This window comes from Cynara cardunculus (genome assembly GCF_001531365.2).
Source record: "Cynara cardunculus var. scolymus isolate 2C chromosome LG 4, CcrdV1, whole genome shotgun sequence".
NCBI classification, from domain to species: Eukaryota; Viridiplantae; Streptophyta; class Magnoliopsida; order Asterales; family Asteraceae; genus Cynara; species Cynara cardunculus.
Genome location: NC_037531.1, coordinates 16,725,203 through 16,743,983, shown reverse-complemented (window position 1 = coordinate 16,743,983; position 18,781 = coordinate 16,725,203). Strand labels below are relative to the sequence as shown.

General features: G+C 35.4%; 1 protein-coding gene across 14 annotated transcripts in view; it reads left to right on the top strand.

Annotated features, from left to right (window-relative positions):
* The first annotated feature begins 3,109 nt into the window (after positions 1-3,109).
* The window catches only part of LOC112511833 (serine/threonine-protein kinase ATM), a 48,677-nt gene continuing 33,005 nt past the window's right edge, over positions 3,110-18,781 (top strand). For 10 of the 14 annotated variants that reach the window (XM_025117635.1, XM_025117633.1, XM_025117627.1 and 7 more), the window contains exons 1-25: positions 3,110-3,318; positions 3,468-3,576; positions 3,908-4,039; positions 4,951-5,112; positions 5,222-5,417; positions 5,535-5,691; positions 5,775-5,914; positions 6,007-6,094; positions 6,412-6,515; positions 7,318-7,416; positions 8,776-8,832; positions 9,000-9,084; positions 10,388-10,462; positions 10,861-10,902; positions 11,019-11,089; positions 11,313-11,361; positions 11,627-11,698; positions 13,897-14,052; positions 14,134-14,223; positions 14,342-14,529; positions 14,884-15,466; positions 15,577-15,648; positions 15,767-15,931; positions 17,440-17,613; positions 18,126-18,253. In XM_025117635.1, coding sequence (XP_024973403.1) covers positions 3,250-3,318; positions 3,468-3,576; positions 3,908-4,039; positions 4,951-5,112; positions 5,222-5,417; positions 5,535-5,691; positions 5,775-5,914; positions 6,007-6,094; positions 6,412-6,515; positions 7,318-7,416; positions 8,776-8,832; positions 9,000-9,084; positions 10,388-10,462; positions 10,861-10,902; positions 11,019-11,089; positions 11,313-11,361; positions 11,627-11,698; positions 13,897-14,052; positions 14,134-14,223; positions 14,342-14,529; positions 14,884-15,466; positions 15,577-15,648; positions 15,767-15,931; positions 17,440-17,613; positions 18,126-18,253 — 3,263 coding nt within the window. In that variant the 5' untranslated portion in view covers positions 3,110-3,249. Of the gene's footprint in view, positions 3,319-3,467; positions 3,577-3,907; positions 4,040-4,950; positions 5,113-5,221; positions 5,418-5,534; positions 5,692-5,774; positions 5,915-6,006; positions 6,095-6,411; positions 6,516-7,317; positions 7,417-8,775; positions 8,833-8,999; positions 9,085-9,178; positions 9,923-9,996; positions 10,463-10,860; positions 10,903-11,018; positions 11,090-11,312; positions 11,362-11,626; positions 11,699-13,896; positions 14,053-14,133; positions 14,224-14,341; positions 14,530-14,883; positions 15,467-15,576; positions 15,649-15,766; positions 15,932-17,439; positions 17,614-18,125; positions 18,254-18,781 lie in introns of those variants that run through there. The other 4 variants (XM_025117630.1, XM_025117631.1, XM_025117637.1 and 1 more) reach the window with 4 other exon arrangements.

Here is an 18,781-nt window from a genome sequence, read left to right as displayed (position 1 = left end):
TATACGAACGGAAAATAAGGTGTTTATATAAATCCAAATGTATTTAATTCGAAAATTCGGATCCTAAGTTTTTTTTGGGGATATTTGAGTTCAAGTTGAATTTGTTTGATGGCCACTGACCCATCCGAAAACTCAATATATACATACATGATTTTTAAATATTATATAAATATATATATATTTATTTAATTATGTTTCAAAAATTCTTAAATACTAGTTGGTCGTACTATTTTTATAAGAGCATCTGCATTGGTCAAGTCTTTAAAAGACTTGATATATATACATCAGATTTCCACTAAATAATTAAACATTCAAATACTTACTGTTATGGTCAAATCTTTCAAAAGCTTTTTTTGTATTTTTTAATCTATATTACATTATAAAGTATCTGACAAAAAAAACTCTTAAGAATCATTTTTTATGCATAAAAATACTGTTTATTGATACATATTACTTAAAATTCAAAATTACAAGTAAATTATGTGTAAGTACAACTTATTAAAACTTCGTTTTGAATTTGTTTGTGTAACTAACTATATATGAACATAATTAAATATAAGATAAACATCTCATTTAAATATAAAAAATCTAAAATATAATTAGAATACTCGTTAACATTTAAGATAATGTTTAATTATTATCTTTATAAAAAAATTATATTATTAAATCGAGAATGTCGACACAAATCTTCTCGAGAACGATAAATCCTCGTAGGAGATGTTTATAACATCTTCAACAAATCCATGTTTCAAATCGACAAGAAAGATGGCATTTTTACAATAAATGCTTCCAAACAATATGACATGTTGTAAAGCTACACATAACAAAATATGTTAAAATATTGTGTCCTACGTTCGGTGTAGTATTAAGATCGAACGGAACAAAAAAGTATTTTTTTTTTCCTATCAAGATAAGAAGAGCAAAAACGAGATAAATAATACAGTAACTTACTAAATTATACCAAATGGTCTTTGGCCTAGTGGTATATGAGTCTTTGACCTCCTATAAAGTCAAAGGTCCAAACTTCACCAAAGTTGAGGAGGGTGTGTGAGTTTATTTGTTCTATTTGCCATATATAAATATTATATTATTAAAAAAAACTTACTAAATTATACATATTAAATAAGAACCCTAAGGGGATGTTTTTGTTTGATGAAATGATTTTGAGGGATCTGGATTTTATGGAATTAGAGGGATTTGGTAAATTTACGTAGAGTTTTAAAAGATCTATTGAAACAAAAATGTTCAACATTCTATTATTATTATTTAACCGTGGTTGTCCGGACGACGCAGGGGTAAGAAAATTTATGATTTTAATGTTGAGAAAACCCTCTTAAGTGTATATGTTTTTTAATTAAATACTTGTAAAAGAAGTGCTGAAAAACGTAAGGGACCTAAACAATATAGTTATGCATGTTAGGGCTGTAAACGAACCGAACAAACACGAACAAATGTTTGTTCATGTTCGTTCGTTTGATTTAACCGAACAAATGAATAAACACGAACAATAAACAAACGAAAATCTTTGCGTTCGTGATCGTTCGTTTAGAAATCAGGTATGTTCGTGTTCGTTAACATGCTGAACGAACGTAAAGAAACTAACATAACGAACAAGTCTAGACGAATATAAACAAACGAACACTGCTATTTGTCATTCGATTAACCATTACACACTAATTAATCATAATTTAAATATACACAAAACAATCACTATTCATCACCCATCATCATTTGAATCAAAAAAAAAAAAAAAACAATTCACCACCATCATCTATCACCTTATGGAAGTTCAATATATATCATGTCATAAGTTTCCTACAACAAACAAACAAAATAATTATTGGTTATTGTAAGAAAACGAATATTATAATCGACAAGATTAAGCAAATTATCTTGGTTTTCTTTTTGTGTAGTCCATGATGATGATGATATCAATCATCTCCGCTAATGAGTATATCTATCGTCTTCGCCCCTAAAGAGGCGCGATGGTCATCGATAACTTTCCCACCAGCACTAAAAGTTGATTTTGAAGGAAAGAAATATTTTAAACAAATTTTTCGAAATGCACCCCTCAACTTTCACTACTTATCCAAAAACGTCGTCAAAAGTTTTAACCACAAACCCAACTATCACAAAACTTCTTCAAAATGGAGAAAATTGAGCTAATATTTTGCTCTAACAGCTTTCTTAAAACTATCTCCAAAATGGAGAAAGTATGAGAGATAAAAGTTTGTTCTCAAAATATGAAGAACAACCAAAAAATGATTACCAATTAATACTATAAGTAGAAAATATTGAAAATAAATATTTAGACAGAGAATGTAATTTTTTTGAGAGTTTGACTTTTAATCATCTTATTTAAAGATTAAAGAACATGCTTAGGGGTTGTTTTTTTTGCGTCTTAATAGTTTCATTTAAGAAGCAACATATGAATCGTTAAAAGATGAATCTTGTTTGACAAAAAAAAAATCTGTCTCTTAATGATTATAAAGCCCTTTGAATGATTTTGTATCATGAGTCTCCCTTAACCATTCAACGCATTAATTTCGTTGTAAATAATTACCAAATAATTATATTTTATTTTATACTATATCACAAGAGTCATTTAATTACCCTGAATCAAACCATTTAACATCTGCCAAACAACCACTTAGGGGTTGTTTGTTTATCTTTTAATAGTTATATTAAGAGGCAACCTCTGAATCGTTAAGAGATGAATCTTATTTGGCAAAAAAAAAGAAGTCGACCTCTTAATGGTTATAAAACCCTCTGAATGATTTTGTATCCTTGATCTCCCTTAACCATTAAGAGTCCTAATTTCATTGTACACAATTACCAAATAATTATATTTCATTTTATACTATATCATAAGAGCCTTTTAATCATTTTATACCAAACCATTAAGCAATTGCCGAACAACCCCTTGATAGTTTGAAGTTGTATTCGCAAAATCTAGAGAGATGAGAGGGTAGGGAATGTTTTCCGACAATACGCATTCGTGGCTTAATTCGTGGGAAAATCTACATCTGTCCACCATAATTTTTCATTTGAAAAACCTTTGTTTGTCTTGAAACCCTCTTTTGGCAATCTCTATTCTCTGATATCCCGCCACTTAAACCCGCTTGAAACGAGCCAACTGACACAGTAAAACCCTAGCTATCCCCCCCAAATCATCACTAAAACCCTAGCTATCTCTCCAAATCATCAGTGAAACATTTTCGATTGTTTGTCTTCATCTCTTCTAATGCGATGGTCACATCTGGAGATGTCCAAGAGATCGTCTTAAAGCTTTCATCTGATAAAGCCAAAGCCCGTGAAGTAACTTCTTCATTTTACTCGCCATTTTTTTGTCTGATCGATCAATATAAGAGAAAACTTAATAGAATTAATGCTTACCAAATCCGTTTGTGTGATTTTAGATTTCGTTTTTGTTATTTTTGATTTTTTTTGTGGGTTTTTGGTTTCAGGAAGGGATTAAGTTGTTAAATACATGGCTAGAAGGAGAAAGGTTGATCGAATTTTGTAGATATTTAGGACGGAATACATCAATGCTCAAACCTCATGACATACCACACGGTAAGATCAATCATGCATTGCAAATTTAATTGATAACCTGGAAATTCGTTATACGATCATTAGTTATCAGGGAACTTCTGAGCCGTACTAATTGGATGGACTGAATTTTATTAACGGAAGTTATCAGTCCAACAACACCTCCAGCAATCCCTGAAGATTATTTACCCTTTGATTTTTGGAAGCTCTGAAATGCATTGAATAGAAGTTTTAATCCATCCGATGTTGGACATGCCTCAGTTAAACGCACACATAATACATATATTGTGCTGTATTCATGCTTATTAAAACCTTGCAAGCGAGCTGAGGTTTGATGATCTTTTTGCTGTTGCAGCTGAAACGTGGCCCTTTCTTGTTAAATTGCTCACTAAAGCTATATCATTGGAGGTATATTCAAGCAAGAGGCGCTTGCCGAAATTGGCATTTGCAAAAACTCTTAGAATCGTGGTACTAAGAGCAGAAGATGGTATGTGTTTGTGTCCAGTTTTATAAGAAAAAGACTGTTGTCTTGCATGTGTGTATACCGTCAATCAGCCTGATGTAGCTCCACTATGGCACTGGTATTGGATATTTTTCCCATGGAAGCCATCATTCACTAAATGTTCACTGTTTGGTTTTTGCATATTTCCTCTTATACAATTATTATTGGCTCTAAAATGATTTACTTTTGTTTTTTTGATACCGGCAACAATGATAAATCACATTGGAATTTGGAAGAAGACAGCATCTTGAATTGTCGATAAAGACAGTGTCATAGGGCTCCATGTTGCTTTTTGATGACCAGCTGTTCGTTCGGAAATACATTGTGGTTTAATGAAATTACCTCATACTTGGATCTAGATTGATTGGTGTAAAAAAATAAGCAAAATTCAGTGTACGATACGCAATAGTGCCTTGGCATCACCCACCTTCAACATATCAGGAACTAGTGATCCATTTTCTAGAGAGGTGGCTGATATGGAATGACAGCTGGGATGAGCAATGATGGAAAGTCTGAGGTCACAAGTTGATAAATACTCTTTCAACACTATAGAGGGAAACCATGTATGCTAGATTTTGTTGAGAAATGTTGAAATGGAAGCATAACATCTGTGCTGATTCAGGAGCCTTTTTTCTTTAGTCTAGGATTCTAAACAGTAAAAAATTGTAATGATTGAAGCTAGAAAACAGAGCCATGTCACCTCTTTGCAGTAGAAGGATGACAGTAACATTCATAATCATCACAGGAGTTGACATATCAAGTGCAGTACTTCAGCTTCTGTTAGATTTCTCATAATAGTAGGATTCATAATATGTTCAGGATGCACTTTATGTTACAGTATCAAGTACATTTCATACAATTAAGTCATACCATTGTTTCGTGTGATCTGTTGACAGGCAAAAGTTTGCATCTTCTATCTGTGGCAAAGTTACTTTTCAATCATATATGGGATATTTTAAAGGATGTTCCAAGCTTCCAGTCAGAGTATGGAATTATTCTACGGCATCTTTTGGAAGTTAAACATCTTCAGTTTCACTTGAGGAAGCGTGTGTATTCTAGTGAGTACCTCTTTAGCTAGCACCTGAAGGGCCTCAAAGGTCTCTGATAATTTTTAGAAATAAATATATGCTCCAAATCATCTCATCATTCTCATCATGATTTGGCAAGGTCTGGTGCTTCTGTACATGGGAAAGGTTGAGACAAGCTTGAGTGAGCGTAATTTTGGACAATCAAATCCCAAGGAGGAGGTCTTTCGGTGCATCCTCACGCTTCATTCACTTCTTGATAGTCCTCCTGGAGATTTTTCTAATGATCTTCAGGAAGGAATAACACAAGGTTTTGTTGAGATTTTCTCTAATTTAAGGTAATAGCATAAATAATCAGCGTTTCTAACTTTGCTGTTTGGTATGGCTTTTGAGATTGGCGTTCTCTTTCCACCATTATATTCATAGCACAGTGCATAATTTTGTTTCATTTTCAGGGATGAGGGGAAGATTTTGCGCAAATTAGTTGAGTGTATAAATACATATTTGATTAGGGATGGTCCGAATATGGGATCTCGATCCTTAGAAATTCATGATGCTGTACATCAATTTCTTTTTCGTGTTTGGGTAACGACCCATGATCGTCGTCTGAAGGTTGTTTAATTATTCTTTATGATCACTATATGATAGCATGCACAACTCTGAAGTAAGTCTATGCCTCTTTGTTTCTTCCACAGGATGCCCTTGTTTTGTACGGCAGGTTACAATTGAAATTAGTAAGGGGTGCTACTGATGGCAGTATTTTATTGGAACAACTTTTGGATATAATAGGAAAGGAACTAGATCAAATTAGTACTTCTGCTACCAGTCTGCCGTGGTAAGTTCTGTTTCTAAGTGCATCATTATTATCATCACATTGTCGTCTTGACTGAAGCTGTATTTACGGTCATGCAAATGCAATTTATCTAGGAACGATACAAACAGGGATGATAAGCGAGGTACCTTGACAAGCTCACAATCTAGTTTGCTGGAGCTTGCAGCTATTGTTTTTTGTCGGGTCAGTAATCTACAATGTACTGAAACTCAAAGTTCTAGAAGATTCTTCTTCTTCTTATTTTTTTCATTCAATCTGATTCACATCTGTAGATATTTGTTTGGATCATCATAGGAGTATTTGGATCGCGGTCATGATTTTTCTTTATAATTTAATTCTTATAAATTTTTTGTTTATATCTGAAGATGTTCTTTAACATGGTATAAGTTTGTGCATGATAATCTTATAAGTTCGATTAAAAGGCGTCTCTAATTGCAAGTTCTATACATGTTTACATCAGTAAGATTCAATAAAGGTAACAAGTGATTGAACTTTTCCAGGCATGCCTTATTTCATGCAAAGCACCTGTAGCTGAAAAACGAGCCAGGAGGGAGCATGCTGTTGTCTATTTAAACGAACAAATCATTAAAGGAAAGTGGTCTTGGTAAGTTATGCACCGATGTTTAGTCACACTTACATATCCGTGACTTGTAAACTTTCCCCTTTATGTTATCATGATAATACATCCATTGAACATGGGAAGTTCCGAAGTTGGGGTCTAACTCTTATGGGGATTATTCTTGGGATAATGGATTTACAAATACCTTATGCCAATACAGCTGGTTTAATTGAATTCTTATAATCCCAATTTCTGTAGGTTACTTTTTACATCATATTCTGCTCTGTATTTAGTTGCATGTTTGGGTTAAACTGAGCAACAATGTAAGTCCAACATTTTGGTATAGTTCATGGCAAGCAGTCTTGTGTATATTTGAACATTGGTCAGTTTTTCCATTGAAGTTCATTTATTCGTCAGCGTTACGATATCGTGCCCGGATATGCATATGCGTTTTCACCTCAATTAAGAATTTTCTAATTTCAAGATACCAAACATTGAATTATTTGGCTTAAGCATCTTCCTATGATAACTTTCACCACTAAGGTGGTTTTGCTTCAATTTTTTGTCCCTAGTTTTTAAAATTTGAATAAGATATCGATCCCATTTTCTTTTGATAAACAAAGATTGGCCAAAAGAAAATGGAAATGTTGAGTTTGAGAGCATACTTCACACTTGGCATGAAGGTTCATTAATCACGAACTTATCAATATTTTGATGGGTTAATGAGAAAGTGCAGGATGACATATAGTATTACTATTAAAAATGTTCAATTGTTTTATACTATGTTATCGACTTATGTTTCTGTAATAAGTTGATTAACAATTTGAGGGTGTTGCTTCCATGGCAGGAATGCAGCATTTTGCTTCCTTGTTCGCAATTACTCTAGTCGCATAAAACATGATCATTTTATCTACTGGTTTGAAGGATTATCTACAAACTTTGAGAGGTAAATCTACTTGAATATATAGTTTATGCCAGTTTGTTGTGTTAGCTTATCGGCACACACACAGTGTCTTCCTAGCTAGTGTAAATGACAACATGGTGTGAACAAGAAACGTGGTCCAGCCATCCAAGAATATTCTTTTGATTTCCTTCTTTCTTTGATCAAGCCCAGTTGCATCTATATGAAAGCCTAGACTTGGAAGGCATATAATTTGTACTGGGGATGCTAATGTATATCTACAAAAAAATGGACATTATCTAATTTTTGGAAGTTCATTTAGAGGTTATTGAAGGTTAATATTATTATTTTGCTCCTTCTATGTACTATCTTGATATCTTAGATGAGTGAAAACTTTTACCTGAAAATATAGTGCTGTGCAACTCATGTACAACTGTATGCTAGATGCCTTTTGGAGTTGTTTTCTTTCACATTTGGCTTATGAGATGATACTATTTAAATATGTTAATGGGTCCGTATATATATGTGTATATTTTCTGGGTTTTAGCTCACAAAGTAAAAAAACCATATAGAGTATTATGAAGAATTAGCACATAAGAAGATGATATGAATTCAAGTAGAAACAGAAGGAAAACAACAAAGAGAAATACAACAAGAAAGGAAACAAAATAATCCTTAATATTTTGCTTTTGACATCCGATCATGTAAATCCAACATATTATGTGGTCTCGAAGTTGCATGTAATTACTGTATAGGGAACACCATGATGAACAGTTGTTATTCATCCTAAAGTAGATAGGAATTCCCTAAAAATGAATAAACATCTGAATAAGGCACAAAAATGGACTGGAAAAATAAAAAAATGAGAGCATTGCTTGAGGTCCAGGTTCAGCATGCTGCATTTTTGCAGGGTATTCTTTAACTAAGCTAACTGTATTAATATGTCTTTCCATAGTAATTCATCCATCCAATAAAAGAACTTGACAGACATGGGAGCATTGCTTGATATCCCTTTGTATCCAAAACAATTCTTCCCACTTGTTGAGTGTTGACGCTGTTCCACCATCCAACTTGCATTAACATCGAATAACCGTTGTGATATTCTTCATATTAGGCTATGGTTTCAGTGTTTTCCTCTTCAAGATCACTTTCTGATTGCTCAAGTCGCACATATGTATATGCATATATGGACACGTTTTTGAGTATCCAAATCATTTAGGACTAAAACTGAGATGACGGTGTTACTTGTTTTGCTTCTGACATAAGTTGCAGCATTCTCTGTTTATATAGTTCTCTATATTGCCAGTCATATTCTAGTATTGTTACTTAACATATAATGCTTCAAGCACTTCTGGAGCTATCTAATTAGATACTGGTTGTATTGTAAATGTGGGTTTATTGCAGAATGATGAATGCAGCAACCATGGAGCATGCTTATGACGATCTTCTGTGGACTCTACGGTATGTGTCATTTCAAATGTTCTTGTGGCTGATTTTAGATGATTGAAAAACTTGAACCATACACACATGTCAAACACAATTTACGACATCCCAACCTTGTGATTCCCTACAGTCTTGTTAGCTCGTATTATCTTCATGAACTTACATTTGTCTTTGTTCACTTGTAGGAGTCTTCAAGGACTCTCATCAGTTCTTCTCTGTTCTATATATGGAGTGGAGTGCTCAGAAAAAGCGGAACTCGTCAATAATCAGGTGTCACGAAGTTTCTTTTCATTTAGTTGGTCTGGAAAAATAATAGTTGACTGGACATTGTTCAAGTGCATGCATTTTTGACAATATCTTAGTGATACCATTGTTAGGGATGTTCATTAGAAACTGACCCATCTTCTTTCCAGAATTTGGGGATACTTGGATCGAAATCCTAATCCATTTGAAGTTCTTTACTAGGAGTCATGTCAGTTGTGAGACCAAACAAACATCAACCAGCTAGGAGTGTTTTGTAGAGCAGTTCATTTTTTTCGTCATCCATTTATCATGTTTGGGGTCCCTGCTAATTTGGTTTGTTCTTAGTTTATATCTTGTAATCATTCATGTGCTATTCGGGTCTATGTAATGAAACCCAGAAGTGAATTTTTGTGTTCTGTCAACCTTGTGCTGTTACTTGAACCTCTTTAAAATTCGTGCTGGAGTGATGATGCTCAAGAGCATGATACCTTATAATGCATGACCCATATGGTTTGCCAGTCGATTTTACATGAATCTTTGTGTGTTAAAGCTTTGCATAATGGTGTAGCTGGACACCAAAGATAGGAGGCTTTTTAGATGCTGACCAGACATTGTACTAGAAGATCCGCCAGTGGTTGCTGTCAACTGTGGTGCTAATCTCGTATCCTGGAAGAGCAAATACAGGCAGTTGCTTTCTAGATGTAGTCATAGTTGTGTGCAATGACATGCAATTTGTGTGAGATGTGGACTAGAGGTTTTATATGAGCATAGAGTCCTTGACTGTGTTCCATGATTGCAGTGCATAAGTTTGCCAGCTATATGTATTATAGAAGCTAAAGTATTTAACGGATCCCAACTAATTGAGGTGAGTTGGCATATGTTGCACAGTCAAGTTGTAGGTGCAACCACAACATCTCCATTGATTTGACTTCTGGACAGGTCATCCATCTGCCTGCACCATGAAGGGGTCTTTAGGAAACCTGAGTTACATTCATATATAGCAAGTTATGCATTATCGATTTATATGCTCCAACTTAAGGAGTGTTACTATGTTAGTGATATTTATTTTCCAGTGCTCTTTATTTTGGACAATGGGTAAGTCTTTTCACTGGCTACTTGTATGGTTGTATGTATTTTCTGTTTTACCATCATAACTAAAATGAAGCTTTTTCCTACTTTGCTATACACTAGTAAAAATCTTCTGGTTGGTCGTAGATTGTTAAAGCTAATGGTGCGTATCATTGCAGATTGGAAGGAAAATATTATATTCAAACTTATTTCTCTCCTTTTTCAGTCATCACTCATAAACTGAATTTTGCAAAATTCTCAGTTGTACAGAGGCTGGCTTACTATATGGAACACTCTACTACGTGGTTTGCCAATGTTCAATAATGTTCCATCAGTTGTAAGTATTTAACATGATTGCTTTAATTTGATGAAGTCGTCACTTCTTTCTTATTGCATAAGGTTGAATTTGTGGTGCTTAACTGCATCTACCTACTTGGAAACCCTTTTAGACATGTTGCGCAGTTATACTTGAACAAATTGTTTGCAAGATTAGTACTGGCTATATGTTATCTTTCACTATACTTAAAATTGTTATTCTACTTCAAGCACACATGGAGGCTTGTCAGCTCTGCTGCACACTTGGAAGGTAGCATATAATGACCAGTGAGAAACATTTGGTGGCAACAGAAGAAAATGGTGTCCATTGTTTATAATAAAATTGAAACAAAATATTTTCCCATTTTGATGCTTATATTGTAGTATGATGCCCATTACCTTTCTTCTGGCTTTGTTCAGGCAGATGCTGCTCTTATACTCCTTGGAAATATTAATTTGAGTGTAAGTATGCCATGCTGATGAACTAGTTGTCTTTCCCTTTTTTGATATTTTCTTCCCCTAGGGGGGATATAATTAGTTTGAAGTTTGAAGATTTCCGTTTTGCATTTTGCTTTCAGGATTCAATGAACAGCTTTATTATAGCTCATGATGTATGGGATCTCCGGTTATTTAAAAATTCCCCATCAGTGTAGGTTACCTTTCTTTACTGATTCTTGATTATCATATCTGATTCAACTGATCACTTCTAACTATCTTTTTTGGAAGCTATAGTATTATCAATCAGTTGTAGCATTTTCATCCGCTCTTTGAAGTTTTATTTTAAACATTAATTTTTTGGTGCCTTCATGAATCTCCCTGTTTCTGTATCATTCTCATGTTCTTATAAATATGCTGTTATAACAATGTACCAGGTCTCTTTTACGCTTCATAGCAGGCTATTTTTCGAAGAAAGGATCCCATGTAAGTGGTTAGGGGGTAGTTGCTTTGATGCTTAAAGTATTTGGTATTTTCACATTGTTTACATGAAGATATTATTTAAGAACTATATACCGTCATTACAAAGATGGTTATTATCCCCAAATTTTATGACCTGCTTTTATTTAAGAAAAAGAAGTGGTGTAGATTGGTTTAAGATCCCTTCCCTTGTGGAGTTAATCTGTCACCTCGAAAAGCTTGTTGACATTTTGCCACCATTACTTCTACTGCTTTTTGCTTATTTGTGTAGGATGATCTGTGGGACGTTTTACATTTGAGAAAAGATCTCTTGAGGACGGTTATGACATTGCTTAATTGGAAGGTTTGTTTTTTATAATGTGCTGTTTAGTTGTTCCTTCCGATGTATCTTCAGGGTTGTCATTTCCGTCTGCCTATAAGCTAGTGCTGTTTTCTCTGATTTGGAAAGAAAAGAAAGAGAAGGAAAAGAAAGAAAAAGAAAGGAAAGAAAACGAAATAATTTTTTTCATTTGTGTTCTTGGGAGTGAAGGGAAAAGAAGGAAAGGGAAGGAAAGAAAATAAGTTTTCATGTTTTTGAGTAGGAGAAAAAGGAAAGGAAATATGTCAATATTCCAAATACCCTTATTTATTTGGTGAATTGTAATTTTATAAATACTTTTTGTTGTTATTATTTCTTTCCTTTCTTTTCCTCCCACGTTTGAGAGCGAAATTCTGGGATGGAAATTATCATTGTTTTCCTTCCTTTTTCTTTCCCTCCCTTCCTGAAAGAACTCGAGAATACGTTTTCTTTTCTTCCCTTTAATTCGTAAAACGGACTCGAGAACAAAGCGTAAAACTTTTCTATTGGATGCTAATTGTCTCATAACTCAAAAAGAAAAATCACTTTCTGGTCTATTTTGTTGTACTTGATTATTTTTGATTCCTCTGCTTTTGACTATACATTAGTTCTGGTTAATATGTTTACCTGGCAGCACGAGTTTTTTCTTTTTGGTTTATATGTTTACTAGTTTGGGTCTATCCTTACTCATTGTTCAACATACGGGCATAAAAATAAATGTACATATAGGCAAAGTCATAAAAGAATTTGTATGGTCGAACACATGCAGCTTGACCTACATCATCGGAAAAATGTAGGTCAATCCCTTACGGTTGAGTCAATCATTCATAATTCTTTATGTAGCTTGACCTACATCACAATGTATGGTCACTCACATGTAACTCGATCAATCATCCATAATCCAAGGAGCTTGAGTCACTCATATAATACCCATGAGAGACTCCTTAGCCTCACCCTGATTCTCGTTTCATCATCATTATTTTCAGAAACAAATTCTATCCTGCTGTGTGACAATGACATGAGCTAAGAGGCTGTTTTTTCCATTGAGTCTTGTATGAAATAAGCTGTTTGTATGGATTTAGATAAATTGCTGTTTGCTTTTTGCTGAATAAACTGTCTGAATACAAACACGACCATTTTATCCCTTTTCCAGAATCAAGGAATGAAATATACTACCACAGTATGAAGATTGGAACCAAAGCTCAATTTTATGAACAACCTAATTGACAATTTTATGGAACCATGGCTCCATTTTATGAACAACCTATTTGGCATTTTTATGGGACCAGTGCTAAATTTTATGATCTTCTGGCATGACTTTTTATACCAACTAGCTTCAAAATCTTGCTACTGTAACAACCTAATTGACAATTATTGCTGGTAAGTCAGCCCTAAAACAAGATTCCAGCCCCACGAAGAAAAACCAATCAGGGGAAAAACAAAATAGAGGAACGATTTCCTGACCTAAAACGAGATTCCAGCCCCAATAAGAAAAACAGATCAGGAGAAAAATAACATAGAGGAATGGATTACAGCCCCAAAACGAGATCCCATCCCCAGCAGCAACCTGTTCGGTCAACGCAGCAGCAGTCAGCAGTGGCTACAGAGGAGGGAGGAACGGAGCGGAGTAGTAGATCGAGGACGGGGGCAGCCTGCAAGCGGCGTCGTGGGTGCATAGTGAAGGTGAGGATGGGGAGGGAGGTGTCGATCGGCCGTGGCGAGGAGGGAGCAGTAGCGAATGGCGAGGATGAGGTGTGAGGCATCGACCAGCCATGGTGAGGAGGGAGCCGCAGGGAAGGGCGAGGACAAGGAGGCGTTGGCCAACAGGGGGTTGAATCCAGAAGGAAATATGGTCGAGTGAGAAGGGCAGAGTTTGAAAAATAACAAAAGGAAAATGGCTGAATCTATAAAGCTAGGGGGTTAGGGCTTAATCCATAAAGCAAAATCAGCTGAATGCTTAATCATCAAGCCTCAAACAAACACTCTGATATAGCTGAGAGAATAAGCCCCATTACCCTTAAGCCAAGTAAGCCACAAACAAACTGCCCCTAGGCCCTAACAGGTTCATTGTTGCGATATTGGGTTTCAGTTGTGTTTTGTTGGACAATTTCTATGTTAATCTGTGGTGACCATATTAGTGAAAATTGAGGGTTCTAACTAGACAGTGCTCTGGTATGATTAATTACTGGTACCGTCTTATTCAGGAACGTTTGGTGTTCAATGAGCAAATGGCTGTATTGTTGCCAGCAGCTGTATTCTCTCTTTGTGCTGGTTCTGCTTGTTTTGCAAACTGTGTTAAAGGATGTTCTTTGGCTCACCTGCTTGTAGATATCCCTGTAACTGTTGATGACAGCATGGAGGTATACTGAATATTGCTTTCGATTCTGTTTGTTGATATTTGGCTACTTTTAGCTGTAATACTGAATATAGCTATCTGATAGGTTGAAAAACTAGAGCAGGAAAGTTCACATGATCTGTTTGATTGCTCTGTGGAAGTGCTTGCTGAAATTTTTCTCGACCCTTATACAGAGGTTCCAGTCTTTCCCTCATACACTCTTTTCCACGTTGATGGATTTTTCTGGTGGAACCACAGAAATGTTCCTCTGGGCTTTGTTGACATCTAAGTAGCAATCACTTTTTGTTTTTCAGACAGCCCAATCTCCGTGCGACCAGAAGGTGCGCCTTCCCCGTCATTTGAGGGACTCTCTGCTTCATGAAATGGAGCTCAACATTCTTGAAGTTCTAGGAAATAAGGAGATTGAAAAGATGAATCTATCAGATGTTTTCTTTCTATGTGCTCTTTTGTCGAATTTCATGTATGGTTCATATGTTACAAGGTATGTTCCGGCTTTCATGAACATCTGTTTAAATGGTCATCCATATGTAATAATTACATAAGGAAACACCTATTACACTGGAACAATTAACACTACTCTAAATTTTCTTGTGGTGTTGAACTATTTACCAAATAATTTTATTCATTTCAACATGTAATTGTTGTTCATTATCGGATTTCCTTTTTTCTTACTTTTTTTGAGGGGGGGGGGTTGGATGGGCAGAGATGGAAGTTTCATGCGATGATTAATGTTTTAGGATTCATTGGAGAGAGTAAAGTAGAAACTTATCATATACATGCGGTCTTCTCTGTCATGTTCACATCATATAGTAACCCATGCTTTTGTTTCCTTCAGGTTCAAAGAAGAAAACATTTCTTTCCTTTCCAAGACTGGTCAGTACATCTTAGAAATGCTGGGTCATGCTGCTTCTATAATTGAAAAATGTTCCAGTGATGTCGGATATGGTTCTTTTGGTGGTCTTGATGGCATGGACTCTATATTAACTTCTTTAAAAAGTTTTACTGGTTCACCGCTCTTTAGCTATCAGGAGGATGATCCTCCATTTTATAATGATGTTATCCAATCATTTGAGAGACTTTTGAAGGCTCTGACTAAACTATACGAGGGATTTTCTGATGGCACAAATAATCTTCAGTCTGAGATAGATCAGCCAGGTTGGTCTATTCCAGACATTTCTGTTCAAGAATCTCGATCATCAAAGCACAATAAAATGACAGTCTTGGATGTAGAGTTGGACGCAGATGATGATTCCAAAGATGTTGATATTATGAGTACTGGTGGAGAGAATCCCCGAGTGTCTCCTAATGTTAGTTGGAAACTGGACATTATATCATTGATCTCAAGCTTTTTTTCGGTTCTTCCAGTTGCCACGTGGGATGTTTTATTTAATTTAATACGAATAGAAAGTGATCAAAGGGTAAATTATCTTCTGCACTTGTTTCCTTCTCTATACATGTTAATGTTGGTAATCAGGCATTTGTGTAGCTGTACTATTAATCATCTAATTTCACTTACGTATTTGTCCAGCTGATGGAATGCCTTCTGTTTCACCTTTGTCAACATCCTTGCTGGTCCTCCCTCCAAGGGTTTTCTGACATGGTATTCTCTGTTTAAAAGATACCAATTCTATATGCTTGTGAATGAGGACAGTAAACTGCTAGCGACTTATCTGTTAAATATTTACTTGTCTACTTTTAACTTATATGTGGATTTGCAGGTTTTATCACTGGACAATATGGTTGATAGGCTTTCTGATGTTAAGCTTCAGCCGACTAAGATACTGGCTGCTATTTGTGGCTTGTTACAGACGTTGATGTCCTTAAACAAAGTACCAAAGGAAAAAGAGCTCACTCGTTCTATCAAATCAGGGTCAGCGGAACAGGTTTGGTGCATTGATCTATGTCATTAAAGTTTACATTCAAGCACACTAAATGATAAGCATATAAAGTATTAAGTTAGGATGCTTTTACTGGAAGTACATTCTCACCTAATCAATTTTCTTAAAGAGAAGAAAGTTTTCACATGTAAAACAAAAGAAATGTAACCCAAGCTGATTACTGTCCTAATGTACTGGTATTGGTATTCCTTGTTGGCTCCTAACTTTAGAACATACCGAATTAGCGATCATGGATAACCTAGTAAAACCACCACGGTGTGATCCACTGATTACTGATGTGAAATGTTGCAAGGGAAATGACTGAATAACTAGCATAAGAAGTACAAAATGCAAATAAGAAAAGAAAACATAAGGATGATGACGTCTAATAAATTTTTTCATCAACTGCAACTATGTTGCACCCTTAGGTCAAATCCTCTATTCGTTTCTTTCACTATCCACAGTGTCCACCTCTCTGAATCAACAAAGGATTTATGTTGAACTTTAAGCAACTGAAAAGTAATTGAGAATGCTAACCAGTGCAAGTGTAGGAGCAGTATGCGTGCAGATGACCAGCAATCTCAATTGCTTGACAGAGGCTGAAGATCTCTCTGAAACAGTACTTGGGATAGAAGGGTAGAATGGAGTATGGAAGTATTGGGATGATAATAAAAGTTGATTATCAATTCCCTTCCATTTTCTCTTTGCATTGGATTGGGAGCTGTTAAAAGCATTACCTGTCCACCAGTCGACATCTAATTCTATTTTCCACCGCCGACCTACATGGGAGCCTATTTTCCAGACCTCAAAAGTGCAAAACAATTTTTCCTAATATAATGAGAAACTTATATATGTGAATTTTATGACACAGTGAGGCAAAATTGTTTCATTCTATGGCAAAAAGCTTTGCATATCTAGTGATTTGTAACGCTAATGGAATGCAGTTACAGCATGATCATATTGCGAAAAGGGTAGCTGCAGCCAGTCCTTCGATATCACCTCCTCGTGTCATTGTTGATCATATATTTCCTTCCATGTCAATGGCAGCCTCAGTTTCTTTCAATGAGAATAATTTGTATATTTTGTATGAAGATTCTAAATAGCTGAAATCTATGCAACTACTAAAGTAGATGCATGGATGCAATCATGCCTTTCGTTACCTTCAGGAAATATTATGTAGCCATGAGCTGAAGCGATGATTCGTTGAACAGCCATGCTACATTTGCAATTTGAATGATAAGTAGCATGCTGCTTCTTTGTGGTGTCTGATGCATGCTTTTGGAAGTTGTTCACATTTGTTATGGTCTGCCAGATTGCTTTCTGTTGATTGCAATTCTGTTTCATGTCTGCCTCTGTATTTTGATAAGGCTTGACTGATTCAAGTTCAGTGGAAAGTGGTTGCTGCTGCTGAATCAGTTTTGATTTATTGGCATCCTTTATATTTTTAGAGTTCACTGTGAATTGCTACTGGGTGCCTTCCTAACCTTCGGTATAATCTTATTAATGTTTTACAGTGCACATCACAAGCTTCCATGGAGTTAATTCTAGAGAATGACTCTCAGAGTTTGGTACCACTGGGTGATCTTGTTAACAAAATTGCAGAGAATGACCAATTTGATTGGTCTGGTCGTGTTAAACTCATTGACTGCATATGCAACTTTGTATTACTGAATCCTCAAATCAGTCAGGTGCTTACGGTTGTCTTGCTTTGATAAATATAGATTTCCCTTTCTAGTACCTTTGTGGATGATGTAAGTTTCTTCAGTTTATCTTTTATATGCTTTTTCCAGGATATTTTTTTTTGTGTCAGGGCATTACAATATCTTCTTTCTTTTGGTTTTTCTTGTTTTCTGTGGGCATAGGTGGGACCAGATCATTAGTGACCTACGGTCACACTGTGTTCTGACAGAGAGCCACATCAGTAGTGGCGGCATCCTATCCACTCGGTAGTTGATCTAAGAAATATACATCCTTGTTGCTTTATGTTTTGCCCTGATTTTGTGCGTCAGTTACACTTAGTTGGAACTCTCGTTAGTGTGATTACCAGAGTATGGCATGTTAATCACCCCACATTGTACTTGCTTCACAAGTCCAGATTCATTCCTTTTTGTATTATTTTACTTGGTATCTTCCATCAGGGCCATCACTATTGTTCTTTTTCTGCTGTTTGTCATGTTTCTGTTTTGTATATTTTAAATAGGCCATGATTGAGAAGCTGCTGTTGATGCTCCGGGATCCTGACTTTCGAGTTCGATTTTCTCTAGCAAGAAGAATTGGTGTTCTTTTCCAAACGTGGGATGGCCATGACGAGCTCTTCCAAGATATACTGTATGGCGTTGAACAAAGCATACTTTTTCCATAAATTATTTTAGCAAGTTTTATGTGGATGGCTTGCATTAATTGTCATTCTAAGGTTCTGATTCTTTATGTTCTTTTGGACAATTTGTTGCAGCACAATGTGGTAATCTTATGCTGTTCATTTTGTTATCTGTTCCTCAGTGCTTTTTGTTGCTCCCATTTTTTCTTTAGGGCATTAATAGTGTATCAACTAACCTAATATTTGCCAACTAGTTTACTCATTATCTTACTGAAATTATATGACCTTTCAACTGGTAGCAGTATGCATCTTTTTAAATTGACCTAACAATGGCCAGGGTATTTTGAATGGAGCCACTACAACTAGTCATGGATAGTTGTAATTGCAAACTAAAATTTTTCCGATGATATATTGCCTAAATGGCATCTTTAGTCGTTTAAGCTGTATTAAACTTGATATTGATTTGTATTGATTGAAAAATAATAATAATCTGATACACCTTATATAGGTAAAACTAATTACACTTTGGACCCTAGACA